The sequence below is a fragment of the Eleginops maclovinus genome, chromosome 11 (assembly GCF_036324505.1).
Source record: "Eleginops maclovinus isolate JMC-PN-2008 ecotype Puerto Natales chromosome 11, JC_Emac_rtc_rv5, whole genome shotgun sequence".
Classification (NCBI taxonomy): domain Eukaryota; kingdom Metazoa; phylum Chordata; class Actinopteri; order Perciformes; family Eleginopidae; genus Eleginops; species Eleginops maclovinus.
Window position 1 is genome coordinate 10,132,890 of NC_086359.1, and position 16,090 is coordinate 10,148,979.

At 40.7% G+C, this 16,090-nt stretch overlaps 2 protein-coding genes and 1 long non-coding RNA gene across 5 annotated transcripts; 2 read left to right on the forward strand and 1 right to left on the reverse strand.

The window, feature by feature from the left end:
* The first annotated feature begins 153 nt into the window (after positions 1–153).
* On the forward strand, positions 154–9,566 carry LOC134872580 (LIM domain kinase 1-like). The gene is given in 16 exon segments (XM_063895956.1): positions 154–406; positions 2,562–2,700; positions 3,265–3,374; positions 3,565–3,732; positions 3,870–3,975; positions 4,150–4,412; positions 4,496–4,685; positions 4,783–4,869; positions 5,969–6,100; positions 6,175–6,234; positions 6,317–6,382; positions 6,522–6,708; positions 7,252–7,275; positions 7,278–7,306; positions 7,431–7,588; positions 8,190–9,566. Coding segments are annotated over 16 exon segments (2,352 nt in total). The 5' UTR covers positions 154–362; the 3' UTR covers positions 8,779–9,566.
* Positions 3,425–13,338, reverse strand: LOC134872584 (uncharacterized). 2 transcript variants are annotated; one of them, XR_010166823.1, is made up of 4 exons: positions 13,260–13,338; positions 13,088–13,159; positions 3,542–3,738; positions 3,425–3,459 (listed from the first exon to the last, which is right to left on the reverse strand). It is a non-coding gene; the product is annotated as an uncharacterized LOC134872584 (long non-coding RNA). The 2 variants fall into 2 exon arrangements; XR_010166822.1 differs by having other exon boundaries at positions 13,088–13,331.
* LOC134872581 (septin-5-like) lies at positions 10,101–16,082 on the forward strand. 2 transcript variants are annotated; one of them, XM_063895957.1, is made up of 13 exons: positions 10,101–10,272; positions 10,657–10,676; positions 11,470–11,841; positions 12,133–12,229; positions 12,396–12,482; positions 13,012–13,135; positions 13,815–13,949; positions 14,053–14,170; positions 14,294–14,395; positions 14,488–14,584; positions 14,796–14,958; positions 15,232–15,334; positions 15,421–16,082. In XM_063895957.1, exons 1-13 carry the CDS (start codon positions 10,227–10,229, stop codon positions 15,553–15,555), a joined length of 1,599 nt encoding a protein of 532 aa, XP_063752027.1. In that variant the 5' UTR covers positions 10,101–10,226; the 3' UTR covers positions 15,556–16,082. The 2 variants fall into 2 exon arrangements, with proteins under 2 accessions (XP_063752027.1, XP_063752028.1); XM_063895958.1 differs by lacking the exon at positions 10,657–10,676 and having other exon boundaries at positions 10,121–10,272.
* The last annotated feature ends 8 nt before the right edge of the window (positions 16,083–16,090 follow it).

The window sequence follows — 16,090 nt, forward strand, 5'->3', positions numbered from 1 at the left end:
GTAAGTGGATCTACAGAGGTCTACATACTGAGAGTAACAGTAGAAGGCTGGTGGAGCAGAACTTCTATACTGGGATGTGTCTGTGTCTTGGCAGCCAGCAGAGGGAGACTGGCCAGATGGTGTCAATAGGTCAGGGTTTTTTCTCACACAGCGACTCTGCACATTACAGAGGGAACTCGTACGCACAGGAAGCCTCTGAGCGCATGGAGAGAACAAGAGAGAGTAGAGAAAAACAAAAAAACAGACAACGCCTGCTGCCGCTCACAGCAGAGAACAATTAGGATCCGCTCATGAACGAATGCGGCGGAAAACTTTCTGAGTTTCTGTTTCTGAGAGACAGTTGTAGGACCTGACAGGGCACAATGTCACGCCGGGACCAGAGGTTTCGGAGAGGAATGAAAGGACGGTAAGAACCACCTTTATCAATTTATGGGATATGTGAGTGACAAGTTCAACATCTGCGGTACTTCCTCAAATTCCACAAACAGAGCCACCAGTTACCTGTTCTTCGATTTTTTGTTTCACATCATCTATGAATATATTTACGAGTAGTCAATGTTACCATAACAGGCACAGTGAATACTTTGTCAGTTATAAGCAGCCTGCTCTGGTATTCATAACTAAACTGTTTATTTTTGTGGATGACGGTTAGTTTCACACCGGCAACGACTACTTTTACTACTTTAAAATATGCATACATATCACCATATATATAATTTAACACCCGAATCAATGAAATCGAAAACAAGTGTTGTGAACTTCAGTTTTTAAAGGAAATCCAGCAGGGCGACAGACAGAGGAAGAAACCATAACAGTAGAAGACGTCATCGGATTCTCACTGTAACATTTGACCTACCATAACGTCCTGACATCTGAACATGTTTGTTTTATGTAGACCAGGTGCTGGCCTGTCCTGTTTTCGTGACACAAGGAAAGATCTCAGAGGGGAGAGTTTTATGAGTGGCTAGAGATAAGCGCAAGATACAGCACAAGCAAGAACAGGGGAATCCTTTTCAGGAGGAGAAATGTGTGGAGATGAGAGGCAGATGAGAGAGGATACATTTCTGAGTTTTCTCACGACCAGATGTCAAGCTGGGAGCTTCCCCATCCTTTGCCAGCAGCACAATAGGAAAGACAAAAAGGTCATAAGTAAACCTGCAGCTGTCTGTATTAATTATTTCCACAATAATGAATGCACTTGCTGTACTTATTATAGAGCACTGTACCCCGGCAAACATAGGATTAAGAGCCGCTACTAACAATGGCCTTATTGATTAGATTGCCTATCATATTGAAGATTACTCAATTACTTTATAAAACAATAGAAAGTCCATCATCTTTACATGTCTTGTTTTTTCAGAACCTCAAGTTTATTATGATCTAAAAAAGAGAAACATAGAATGTATATAATAAAATAACATTCCAATAATGTTTCTGTTAATGGACAAACTGATGAGTGAACCTATAGAAACAAGTGGTTGAAAACAACATTTACATATTTTTAAAAGTTGGAATCCGACAGTGTGAATGTTGTCAATAACTGTATTATGTTGGAGGAAACTCTTAACTAATTCATTGTTAATACAAAAGCCACCTTTTCATTCTATTGTAAGACCAGCATGACATTTACAGATGTGGTTGTGAGAGAGGAAACATGGATCTGTACTCTGACCAGGAAGTAACCTCCCACTGCAGCTGTAGTGTTGAAGAAATACGGAAGCCGGTTTTTATAGTAATCAGTATTATTCTTTATTCAGTTTAGGCCAGAAAGCTATTGAAAGTCATTTTTGAAATAGAGTAGATTAGAGTATTTTTAAAGACTTAAGTGAACATGCTGTAGTGCATTTAAAGAACTAACGCTAAATTGTTGCAATGTTTTTGCTTTGTTATGCTCTCTTTTGCAATATGGTTGTTGGGTGTGCTCAGGGAAAGACATTAAGTTTAGACATGTGACCGAGCAGTGACCCTACATGAGTAACCCTTTTGTAAAAAGCAATTTATGTCTGGCATCTGACTAAATACGCTCCGTCACACTGATATCAGCATTTCACAATGAAAAGACATGGATTTCGCACCATCCCTGCAGTGAAGATAACTGCTACAGGCCAGTGTTGAGAAACAGCAGCAAAGTTGCATGTGGGCAGCCTCACATGCAACTTTGTAGCTAATAAAAGCTTCACTTTGTCATTCAACACAAGCAGGGTAAACAAGTTTGAGAGGACATGGGTATCAGTGGCATAGAAGACTGTGTTCATAAAAACAAAACTAGAGGCTACACTCCATAATTTATGGACCAACTGACCTGGAAGTGTTCACCCAGATAGTTTTTGTGACAAGCTCACAGGTCGACTTTCCTCATTTCTCCTCGTGTTCAAACCCTGATGAGGATCACGTTACTTTGCTCCAACACACCTCTGAAGAATCCATCATCTTAACCAGACGATGGATTCGCTTTTATCGATGATGTCCCTGCTACAGTCGAAGCCACAGAGAAGCTCATCTTAATTTTCTCTTGTTTCGCCCTTCTAATCTCTCTTCTCCCTGCTCCCATTTTTCTCTAGGTGTTGTGAATGTGGCTGCATTCTGTCTAGCTGGTACTATGAGAGAGAGGGACAGCGCTACTGTAAGAAGCACTACTGGGCCCGCTATGGAGAGCACTGCCACGGCTGCAAAGAGGCCATTGCAACAGGACTTATCATGGTATCACTATAATCTCTGAAAATACTACTTATTAGAAATGAACGAGAGCTTTAATAGACATGCAAAAGGGTGGATTCAAGCCGTGTACAACAATCCGGTCTGTTTTTCAGCTCACTCACTCCAAAACATTTTGTAACAAATTTAATGATGAGCTGATGGTGAGCTAGTTTAAAAATAGCTGCTTTATTGATCATTCAAAGCCTCCGTTTGGGACAGAAGTGGCCATACAAATACCAAAATCCCTATATGTGTATTATTGCCAGACAGAAGTATGACAATACATTTGTAGGACCATAATATCCTGACATGAGTCTCAGCGTGACCCACCAACTGTTAATATATTCAAAGCCTTCCTGTCTTTGGGTTTCTTCCTGGAATGAAAGTAAATGCTTTTTTCTTTAACTCAAACAAAAGGATATCCTCTGAAAACATCCTGACACTACAATGCCTTGATGTAGGAATGCACTGAGAACTTCTGAGTCCATCAAACATCATCTCGTAAAAAAATAATATTATGTCCTTTTTCTCGGTTTTGTGTTTACCACTACCTACCTGTATAAACAGGTGGCTGGAGAGCAGAAGTACCACCCTGAATGCTTCACTTGTATGAGCTGTGAGATGTTCATTGGAGATGGAGACACCTACACACTTGTTGAACGCACAAAACTCTACTGGTAAGTTTAAAGCTAACAGGAGAGAAACCATGCAAAGAACTTACTTGATTTGCTGCATGGGGAGAGTATAAGCTAGAAGACATCTCTGAAATAAAATACATTTTTTATTGTTCAAAGATGCATAGATTTGTGATTCTTTTTGATCTATTTGAGTGTAATTAATTTACCTCTTGATTTGTTTGTTCTGCAGCGGCCATTGCTTCTGTCCGGGTGCGGTATCCGCTGCGAAGTCAGCTTCTTCACTCACAAAGCGTCCCCACATGGTGGCGCTGGTGTCTCTCCCTCCCAATGCAGGACAAGGCCTCTCTGTAGCCACTGACCTCAGCCAAGAAAAAGGCCATCTGGTCACTGTGACAGGGTGAGTCTAAGACATGACAAAGACCAACATTTAGTAAGAGCTGAAATCCAAATAAAGTTAAACCTAAAATCCCTGGCTCATTTTCTGTCTTATCCTATTTAGCCTGCAACAATTTCCTCACTGTTATCCTCCCCCAGGTTAAACACGTCTACCCTCAGCCCTGAGCTGCTGTCCACAGTCCACATGGGTGACCGGGTCCTGGAGGTCAATGGCATCCCTGTCCAGAACATTTCCCCAGATGAGGTAGACCTTTTAATTATTTAATATTATGTTTTTGTACTATTTCCTTTGACAATAGGCTTTTTTTAGGTGCAAAGATTTAGGTTATCTTTCGTTGAAGTCGTTAAACTCCTTGGCATCTGTAAAAAAACAAAAATCGAAATGACTACTATTTCCCGACCACATGCTTGCCTCCAGATAAACTGTGTGATCCAGGACACGAACAGACCGCTGCAGCTGACCATTGAACACAACCCACAGTCTCCTGATGACCCTCCTCGCTCAAATGATCCCCAGGAGAACATCAGCTGTCCTGACCCGTGTGTCTGTGAAAAACTCTCTTCAACCCATAAGCTTCCAAGTCTAGAGGAAGAGCCGAGTCCAGGGCAGGAGACAGATGAACCAATCAGGATGAGCCTCTCACCGCCTCAGCACCAAGGAATGAAATCTAGACACATTCTGTAAGTGATGTATTTCGTCTCATCTTATATAATAGTTAATTCATTTACATTTTCTTTGACTAAGTCTCTCTTTTTAATCTCAGGCGCAGCTGCAGTATAGATAAGTGTCCTCTGTCCCCTGGAGCACTGTCACTTATATCTCAAAGAAGAGACATGGTTCGTTCCGAGTCTCTTCGTGCGGACCCTGGAGATCGGACTCATCGCATCTTCCGACCTTCAGACCTCATCCATGGAGAGGTGCTTGGCAAGGGCTTCTTTGGACAGGCTGTCAAGGTACTACTAACTTTTTCCCATCACATGGTCTCTTTCATAACTATGGATGACACCTGGTGTTTTTAATCAGCTATCTAAATAACCTCTTGCTGTCAAGGTAACGCATCAGGAGACAGGAGAGGTGATGGTGATGAAAGAGTTGATACGGTTTGATGAAGAGACGCAGAAGACTTTCTTGAAGGAGGTAAGTTATCATCAAAGCTCAATGTTAACATCACTACCCGATCAGAAAGATGTGGGTTAGATGGGGCCTGCTATAGCAACTAACAGGTTCAGAAGACTGTTGTTTTTATCTATTCACAAGGTTGATGAGTGATATAAGACTCTGCCTCCTCTAGTCGCCTTAATAATTGTGACAGGAGCAAAGGAAGAATTCAGGTGACATTGTAAAAAGATTGAGTATGTGGAGGTAGAGTAAGGTAAGTAACTAAATCATAATATTTTCCTAATCCAAGGTGTTCTTTTATTAAATGTACACTAACATTAACCATTATGTTTAGAATTGAGACCGTTAGCCACTTTTTACCGTCTGGAGATTACCATGCTATATGTAAGGGATAATGTGCAGTGAGGCGGTCATTATGGGGAAAAGAACACCCGACAAGCTGATCAGGGAGCCCGACGCAAAGCTGCACATTATCCCGCTTATTACACAGACAGATAAAAAACAAACTAACGATTCGACTCCCAATATCAATTGAAATTATTTTATTGATTTCTTCAGCCAAGAAAAAAACCCTCCACGTTCCACGGCACACCAACGGCTGGAACTGCGACTTTACCGCAGCACTGATCAAGGTTTTCTGTAACTGTTCAAGTCTGTTCGCAGTAGGCCTATCTGATCCACTAATAAGTCCTTAAACACTGCAGAGCCCGTACTGTGTTCCTGTTAGTCTTCTTCTGGTGATTTATCTGACGTCCATCGCTCCGTATTTTAACATCTTTTCCTTTCTCTTTCTTGATCCTCCTTAACAACGGTCAATAAAGCCTTGACAACAGTCTGTACTACTGGATTAACAACGTGTCACATGTTCTGAATTGACCAATCAGAATCATGTATTCAACTGAACCACGTTATATCAGTTGATCATTTGCTGATAACGTTTAAAACAGGTGACAGCACAAAGCACACTCTTAACCCAAAAGGAAGGTTCCCTGGCATGGTTTTAAATCCATTTTACATCATCAAGAGGAATACAAGGTCACGATCATTTGAGGTATTTTTACCTCGCTAAAACGACCCGAAGGTTTTGTTTAACCGTATTTCTTCTCAATGTGTCCAGGTGAAGGTGATGCGCTGTATGGACCATCCCAATGTCCTAAAGTTCATTGGACTGTTTTATAAAGACAAACGGATAAACTTTGTCTCCGAATACATCCAGGGAGGAACTCTCAGAGAGACCATAATGAAAATGGTAAATTGAAAAAAGGTTTAATGTTTCTGTCAGAGTTCACAGACGGTATGATTGTGACACTGTTGTTGTTGTAGGACAAGGATTATCCCTGGGGTGTCAGAGTGGGTTATGCTAAAGACATTGCAGCTGGAATGGTAAGTTTTTCAAGGTTAATATCCAAAATCATTACCTAATCTAGTACCAACTTTCCCTAATGTATACAACGTTTCTCCTAAGGCTTATCTACACTCCATGAATGTTATTCACCGAGATCTTAACTCACACAACTGCCTGGTCAGAGAGGTAAACAAATGTGTTCCATCACACCTCACACACACATATTCACTTTCTGATACACAAACACGTCAAAATCTAGGAGGGCACAGACCTATACCCAGAATAAACGTTCCTAACATTTATTTATTTATTTATCGTGGTTTAGAACCAGTCTGTGGTGGTGGCGGACTTTGGACTAGCCAGGCTGGTGAGGGAGGAGAGAAATCAGAGCAGAACCTCTTCTCTGGAAAGGCCTGCTAAGGGACCACTGTCAGATCTCCGCAGGCCTGACAGGAGGAAGCGCTACACCGTGGTGGGAAACCCCTACTGGATGGCCCCTGAGATGATTAGTGGTGAGTGCAAATGGATCCAGGCCATCAGTTATCTCTAAATCAAGGAACCTGGGGAACCTGAACCCAAATTGACAGATTGTTCATCATTAAGAGCACGTAAGTGGTGCTTGTTGTAGTGGAGGTAACCAGATAAATATATATATATTAAGATTAGTTTCTCTGGTTTTACTATTTATAGTTATGCGTTTCAGTAAAATGTATATGTTTAATTTTATTCTATAAATTACTGACAACATTTCTCTGTGTTGGAATTTAAAGGACACTGCACTGGCTGCCATATATGTAAAGATTGAGATTTAAGAAACATTTGGAGTTGTCTCTTGATTTTTTCCAGAGCTGCATATTATTTTCTGTGAAGTCTCTGAACAGTGCTGACTAACCACAAACTGCCTCTAGTCGGAAGTGCTGCACTATAATAAAAAATATGCAAAGAAGGAAGGAGACCTGATACTATGCTATAATAGCAAGTCTAATATGAAAACCCTGAATGGGTTCATTAAAGATTTGGTTTACATTTCACAATCTTTTATCTGCACTTCTCAGGAAAAACCTATGACGAACGGGTGGACATTTTTCCTTTGGTATAATGATATGTGAGGTAAGAACTTCTGGGAAAAAATAAGGTTTTCCTAAACAATGTCAACAATTCCAAAAATGTGGTGTTGACTGTAAAAGCACTCTATCCATTGTGAAGCTAAGTACGTATCTCTGTTTCTCTTAAGATAATAGGTAGAGTGAACGCTGACCCTGACTACCTTCCCCGGTCAAATGACTTTGGGCTAAATGTGTCCGGCTTCCTGCAGCAATACCACCCTCCTCAGTGTCCCCCCGCTTTCCTGCCACTGGGTGTACTTTGCTGTGACATGGACGCGGAACAACGGTATGAACGCAGAAATCCAAGAAAACTGCAAATTTAAATTCCTATAAAGCAATGTATGAATACTCATGTTTGAATATTGCTCCGTTAGATTGAGTAGCCTGCCTCTTTTATATTTTGTTTCAAAATGCATTTTATTTATTCAGTGCATTTCAGTTTCAGTTTGAGAACAACAACAACAGGTAATGGCACTACTCTAAATTGAACAAATAGGCACTTCATTAAAAGAGGACGTGCTGTAGTGGTTTATATTGTAAAGGAAACTGCAATTAAACATAACTTATTCAGTGTTTGTTTTTTTACCACCCTACAGCGAGTAACTCACATATTACAAAGGAAAGCAACATTATATTTATGCATTTTTGGAATGAGTTTAAAGATCAGTAGAAAACGGCACTTTAACATTTAAATATATCTCTTTTCTTGTCAGTTGATGTGCAGGGTACGAAGTTTACTGTATCAAAAGTAAAGTATGAGCACAAATACATTACACAAACTAACTACTACAGCGCAGAACAGGTTACTAATATGCAATTCTTGCACCACTGCAGTAGAGCGTGTAAGGCCCTTTAGCTTCTCATCACTACAACTCTTTGTCTTTCAGTCCTTCCTTTTCAAAGCTGGAGGAGTGGCTGGAGAACCTGCTGATGCACCTGAACATCGGTCTGCCTCAGCTCTCTGAGTTAGAGCAGCTCGTCAAAGCCTTCTGGATGAACCACAACCACCAAAACCAAACTCAAAGCCAGGATAAATCCCCTGATTCTGATGAACAAACCCAGTGCTCAGAGACACAAATACAAAGCCCTGACGCCAAATTACATTCACACAATGCAAACAACCAGGAACCTCATCACCTGACTGAGAGCCAAAATCAAAAATGTACACCTGACAGACATTCGGATGAAGAGCATGACCATGAGATGAGACCCGAGCATAACCACTCCTGTTTGAGCAGACAATGTAAGGATCAATCACAAGAGAGCCAGACGTGTTGCAGGTCGACGAACACAAACTCAGGCGAGAATGAGACTAAATCCTATGAACGGAACAACCCCTCAGGACAACCAAAAGTCCAGGAAGAGCCCTCACAACAGCTGCAGGTCAACACCTCGCTGCTAGGCCGCTCTAACAGGCAGAGACGGACATGCAGAGCGCTTTGGGACAAATCTGCAGAGGACAGCTCTTCTCCCTGACGGCTTTATCGTTTTAGTAAATATATTCATTCAAGTGAACGACGGAAAAATAATTCTCTCTATTAAACAAACTACATAATTGCGACAGTTTGTTAGATAGCCTACCTCAAACATGCCTTGTGCATTTTTGAGCTACAATTGATCTTTTCTTATCACATGGTTCCTACAGCTTAAGGCAACAAAATGCATGACCATCCTTAAAATAACCAGAATTTATTTTTTTTTAAATCAATGGTTGAGGCCCTGGTTAAAAGAAAACACTTGTTAGCAGCTGCAAGGAGCTGATAGAGACGTATGATTGGTGTTTGATCCTCGTGCTAGGACACCACATTATCTGTTTTTAGTGTATGCAGGATTGCATTTAGAAAAGTATTATAAAATAGAGCAGAGATTTTAAAATCTAATAAATGTCAAAAATATATATTTATAAAATCTTATTCACCTTGGCAAGCATTTAAAGATTGATTTTGGGTTATTTTAATTCCTTTTTTGAGGTGTTTAAGGACTCCTTGGAACTCTGTTATCATACTACATCTATGATAGTCATATTACCTGTGGTAATTTGAAGTTGTGTGGCCAATTTATCAATTGGGCACGGCTCCAGTGTGAACATTGTGAAGAACCTGTGAAACACATGGCACTTTATACTGTAAAGTACACTGCATTGGTGCATTATTATCTCCATGCCTTGAGTATTTTCTGTTTAGACGTTTTACATTTGTCTGAAACACTGAGCTGTGCACATATAAAAGCACAAATGTAACTTAATAAAGACAAATCTAAACTGATGTGACTGACCTTCTTAAAATGTTAAACAAAGCATAAACTACATGGTAGACATCGAAAACTAACGGTACCTAGCCAACCGTTAGTTTTCGAAAATAAACTCAGCATTAAACTGGATAGTGGAGAAGTTAATAAGAGCCAGCTAAATAGTTGACATGGACAACATGGACCAACGAGGCCACGAAACCTCGACAATCCACGGTGAGGCCAGGGTAGGTTTACGATGTATCCGAAGTTTCTTCCATTGCATGTCTGATTAACGGTCCTTATCCGGGCTAGCTTAATTTAGGGGTAAATCTTCATAAATATGAAACATAAGGTAATAGCAGCTGTGTAATTATTATCATCATTACGTTTATTCTTACAGTGTTATTATAAAGGATTACTAGTAGTTGTAGTAGTAGCTTAGCTGTTGTTAGCATTCTGACCTGCCTGATTGACATCACCGGGCTGCTTCCTCTGGTACTTTAAACCACGTGAGAGTGGCTACACTGAGCGGACTGCGGCCGGAGCTGCTGCCCCCCCCCCCCCACACACACACACACACACACACACACACACACACACACGCACACACCATATGTCTCATCACATTGTATTAGTTCTAGTATAGTTTGGTATTTCTCGGTAACACTCGCATTGTAGTTTAAACCAGCAGCAACATGCAGCACATGTCGTCTCCGGTCAGGTTCCGCAGCAATAAGAAAGGTACGTCACGTGTATTTATACACAACTAGGTTGCTTCACCGACTTATTGAAATAACCGATAGTCTCAGCAACGCTATAAGATAAGATGCTTTCCATAAATAAGAATGTTTTTTAGTGTGCGTCATGTTGTTAGACCTCTGTCAGGACAGACATGCCCGTCTGTGACATAAACTATGATAGACAACGTTGTTATACTCCAACAGTTTTCTGTCATGCCACCTTAAAATGGTTGTTTATTGATTGCAGTAGGGTAAAATATAGCTATTTTCGGGTTCCTTTCCAGACATACCTATTTGTTATTCTCATTCTCCAGTTTATACAACAATCCTCTGTGTTTGTATTGCCTTTTTTCCATTTATATACTATCCTTTGCTCAACAAACAGCAACCTTCTCGGAAAAGGAGGTAGGACACGCTTGTAGAATAGTTGCTAGTGATTGTGTTAATAGCTTGTGTTTGTGCATTTAAGAATTAAGTCTTCCACCCCCCCACCCTGAGCATTAGAAGCTGGGCTAAGCCTGCTGCAAAGCTTTGTTGGTAATGAGAGCTGACAGGTAAAGGGAGGCTAGATGAACCCTGATCAGGCCATCAGAGCTGCAGGCTGTGTTGTTCTTTCTGCTGTCTTTACACCGGGACTATGATCTCTTGTAAAGCAGGTGTGGAGGCTCTGCTGTCCTCCTACTATTCATGAAAACCAGTAGATTCCATCTGTGGGAGAATTAACTGTGACCCATCCAAAGCAGGGGTTGACCGCTTGGTCAGTCATATGGCCCTGATATGTTTTACCCACAAGCTATGTGTGCATAAGCAACACACGTTCCCTGTATTCCTTACTTCCTATTGTTTACAAACCTCCCCACCATTCCTTGACAGATGGATGAAGGCCTCTAATGGTATATAATGGGATAACAAGTCAGGGCTAATTAGTGGAGAAATGGTTGTCACTTCAACAAAAGACACAAGAATCATTACTTTAAGTTTAAGTCACTTTACATAAACCTGTCATTTAAATGTGATGTAATCTAGTTAACAATCCTTACTGTAATTGTGTAGTTTGGACTAAAGACTAAATATTTTTTTGGGCCATCATTTCTCCATGCAGATCGGTAAACAGGAAATGAGAATCAAAAGTGAATTACCATTGAGTCCTTAAGATAGTCCATATATATTAAACCCTTTGTGGGTTCCTTCTTCTCAGTTGTCCAATCTGTCCATTGAGGACCAGGATGACACTCAGTTTCCATACGCCATGAGGGATCTGCCTCCAGTGTCTCAGTCTGGCGAACATAACCAGACACAAGTCCACCATGAGGCGGAGGGGATCGGGACAGCATCAAACGGCAGACTCCCCAGCCTCCCCGGGACTCCCTCTCTGCCTCGTCCCATCCCCGTCTACGCTTCTGGATCCCCGACTGCCCCTCAAAGAACAAGTCGTGTGAGAACAGATGCAGAGTTTCAGCCCCTGCAGCTGAGGAGGCAGCTCGCCTCTCATGGGTCTATGGATCGTCCTCTGAGCCCGGCCTCGCGTCCTCACAGCCCATGGGGACGCTTTGACCCCTATGACTCAGAGGTGTGTTTCTGAACTACTTCAGTTATATTGTCTGTCATTAATTTCCTACCATTTGTACAGGATTCTAAACTCATACAAGACTCTTCTTGCATCTATTTTTTTTTAGCAAACCCTATTTTGGGCTTGGTTACCTTATTTTGAAATACACACATAACCCTTAAAAGAGAGAGTTGTCTCCATAATCAAAACACATTTTCCTATTATGTTTTGCAGTGCAGCTCATAGACTTGTTAAGCTTTTGAGGATGCAAGTCATATGCACATTAATACATGTTATGTTTTATTTCTATAGGATCAGGAAAAGGCGTATGTTGGTTTCGCCACATTGCCAAACCAGGTTCAGAGAAAGACGGTGAAGAAAGGTTTCACATTCACCCTTATGGTGGCAGGTGAGTAAACCATTATTTTTTTATGTAACTGATTAATCAGGGTGTGGTGTTTTGTCATCTTGTTTTATGTGTGAAGAAGCATTTTCTTTCTGTTATAGTTTTTGTGACTATATGTGTTGAAGTGAGTTATCAGAAGTATCAGAATGACAGTTGTCTCTTCCTATAGGAGAATCTGGCCTCGGTAAATCCACACTTATCAACAGTTTGTTCCTCACGGACCTCTACAAAGACCGGAAGGTTCCCAATGCACAAGGTAATATTAGCACAGCTTCAGTTTCCCCCAGATCCTTAAAAGTTATATTAAGTAATTTAATAATATAGAAACAAGTGCTTGATTGGTCTTAAAATGTTTTAAATCAATCTTTAAAAAGTCTTATAATGCCAAGACTTTTCGTTATAGTGGGAGAATTGGCTGAAAAAGTGGCATTAAAAAAAAGTATTTGATCTAACTTGCCATAAGCTGTAGGATCCCTGTAGTTATTTATATGATGCCAATGTAATTTTTGTTATGCTGCTACTCTCTTTTTTAAAGAATTTTTTGGGCAACCAGTGCCTTTAATATAGTGACAGTGCAGGTCAGAAACAGGGAGACAGAGGGACCCAGGCCGGATTCGAACCCGGGTCCACCGCCCTGCTGCTACTGTCTTACCCTGGGGGATGGATATATATGTATGTGTGTGTGTGTGTGTGTGTGTGTGTGTGTGTGTGTGTGTGTGTCTCTTCAGCTTATTGCCCACACACACACACACAGTTAATTACTTTGCACTTGTATGTGTCTGCAGAAAGGATCAATCAAACAGTGGAAATTGTCAAACACACACTTAGCATCGAAGAGAAAGGAATCAAATTGAGGCTCACAATCATCGACACACCAGGGTTCGGAGATTCCATCAACGAGACGGATAGGTGAGGTCATCAAGATGGCTTATCCTGCAAATGTTCTCCTCCTTTATACTCATTGACAAAAAATCCCAACAGATACAGTTTGATAATGAAATAAATCCAATCATTAGAGTGTTAATAAACTCACAGGAAGCACACATCAGGACAAAAAGAAGAACAAATGAAGAAAATAAGCTTCTATGTTTTGTAAATTTCCCCACTGTGGGACCAATAAAGGATTTCTGACTACAAAGCCTCTCATTAAGTGAAGTGATTGCACCTGAGTGGGGCGGTACCTTTGCAGGCAGGAGCGCTTGTTTTATACTCCCTGCCTTGGGTGTGGTCATGTGATTTATTTCTTGGTGCTTTGAACAACCCTTTTCATACAAATACAATGATACACAGCTTGCGCTCAACACTTTCTGCATGTAATAAAAATAAAATCAGGAACTAAAGGATCGCTTTCATAAATATATTACAGTGAGGAAACACCAGAGGCAGGATAAGAATATACACCAATGCAAATCAGACGAAAAGGCCTTCATAGAGGCACATGGATAGAAAATAGAGCTCAATTAAAATCCAGACTTAAAAGTTAGGTCTTGAGTTTTCTTTTAAATCAAGACCTTTGTTTTCACATCCTCACATTTTAAACTGTCCGTCAGGATTGTTGTTGTTTTGACTTGATTGTTGTTTGCATCAGCTGGAACCCGATAGAGGAATACATCGACAAGCAGTTCGAACAGTACTTCAGAGATGAGAGCGGGTTGAACAGAAGGAACATCCAGGACAACCGAGTCCACTGCTGCTTATACTTCATATCTCCACATGGCCACGGGTACGCTTACATGTTTTTACTTCTGCACATAAAAGATGTTTAATCTCTTTCGGGCAAGTTTCTGCATGTGTGCATTGACACTTCCATTACTGTTTTTTCTCAGTCTTAGACCCCTGGATGTGATGTGTATGAAGGCCTTGCACCACAAGGTCAACGTAGTCCCAGTGGTGGCGAAGGCAGACAGCTTGACTGAAGCGGAGGTCGAGAGAAAGAAGATGAAGGTATGAGATCATAAACACACACATTACTCAGGGAGAGTACATGTGTTGAGAAGGAAGATATGTTTCGTTTCTGTCAATTTCTCTCGTTCATTATCTTATTTCTCATTGTTGTGTGTACTCTAGATCAAAGAGCAGATCGAGCAGTTTGGGATCAACATCTATCGGTTGCCTGAGTGTGATTCAGATGAGGATGAAGACTTAAAAAAACATGATCAATTACTCAAGGTTCTTTGACTTCTACTTTCTCTCTTTAAAATATGTTGGCTCTTCCATGTTAGTTTCATGACAGTTAACTGTTGTGTTGCTTCTCCCTGCAGGGCAGCATCCCGTTTGCAGTAATTGGGAGTAATGTTCAGGTGGAGAGTGATGGCCACAAGTTTAGAGGTCGAGTCTATCCCTGGGGTGTGGTAGAAGGTAAAACTCACTCTCAATAGTTTATAATTTGTTCAAATGTTTTACAGATTGTTTTGTATTTTACTTTTCTTTTGATTAGCTTTTACAATGGCTTTTGACACATTTTTTGGGGCGTCAACTTGATTTTGTATCTTCTTTATGCATTTATTTCATTATGGTATCTAAAAAAACATCAGTGAGATTTGGAAACACATTGTCGTTTAATGTTCAGTGGAGAACCCGGCTCACTCCGACTTCATGCTGCTGAGGAACATGTTGGTGAAAACGCATATGCAGGATCTGAAAGATCAAACGGGGGAGACACATTATGAAAATTACAGAGCCCAGTGCATCTCAAACATGACGCGCATGGTGGTGGAGGACAGGCAACACAGGTGGGTGGAGTTAGGTTTCACACCTACACAGTTTGATTGAAATCTGGGTCTATAATCCTCTGTAGTGTCTTATTTTGGAGCATATCTAAGTTTACAAGTCTCGATTATTATATACAGTATCACAGACAATAACCTCTTACAATTTTGCATCTTGGAAAGGGATTTGTGTTCAAGATATTTTAAATGCAATATGGTCTCTAAGAAATATATGTATTATGTGATGATGGAGGTAGATGCTCAGGCAGCTCTTCTTTATGTATTTGCTGGTTGTAGTGTGCGCGATATGCATCACGAGCGCAGCGTGTCAGACTCCCCCCTGCCGCTGGCTGCAGCTGACACCGAGATGCAAAGGCTCATCTTTGAAAAAGATGAGGAGGTACGCTTCTCTTACTAACTCTTTCTTTAATTCACTCGGTTGCAGAAGTCATAATCAACATGCACTTCCTTTATTCCCTTCTGCAGCTGAGGAAGATGCAGGAGGCTGCTGGAGAGAGTTCAGCAGCAAACGCAGCACAGCCAGAGAGACGGTTTCTGAGCAACCATGAACACAGAGGATTTATGATGCATGATGAGCAAAAAGGAAATGAAACCCACTAATATTAAGGTCCTTGTTAAATCGACTTACTTACCATCTTAAAGTGATGGATGCTGGTGTCATGGTGCTCCAGGGACACACAAAGATTTCTGTGAGACTACACAAAAAAGGATGCTATAGAAAAAAGGAGTCACCCCTCCAAAATCTCAGCAACACACCAATAGATCAGATTGGCTGATTAAACAATCAAAAAGCTAATTAGAAACAACCCATGTAAAAAGGGTATTGTTAAAGATTTACCGGTCTCGCTTCTTCCATAGAGTTTCTCTGCAGCTGCACATTAATAATGACTTGTATTCTATTAATTTCATCAAACACTTGTCTTTTAGTAACCTTGTTGAGGATGTAAAACTGCCCTCTCAAGGACATTGTAGTGAAGTGATAGTTTGGTCTTAAATGTATAAACATTTTTCATATTGTACGACTTTTGAGTCATCTGTATTTTTATGCTTTTGTATTTTTAATCTTTAGTTTAAGATGTTTTGTAAGGACAAGTGAAACATTTCAATAAAAAAACATTCAAACTGCAGTGTGTTC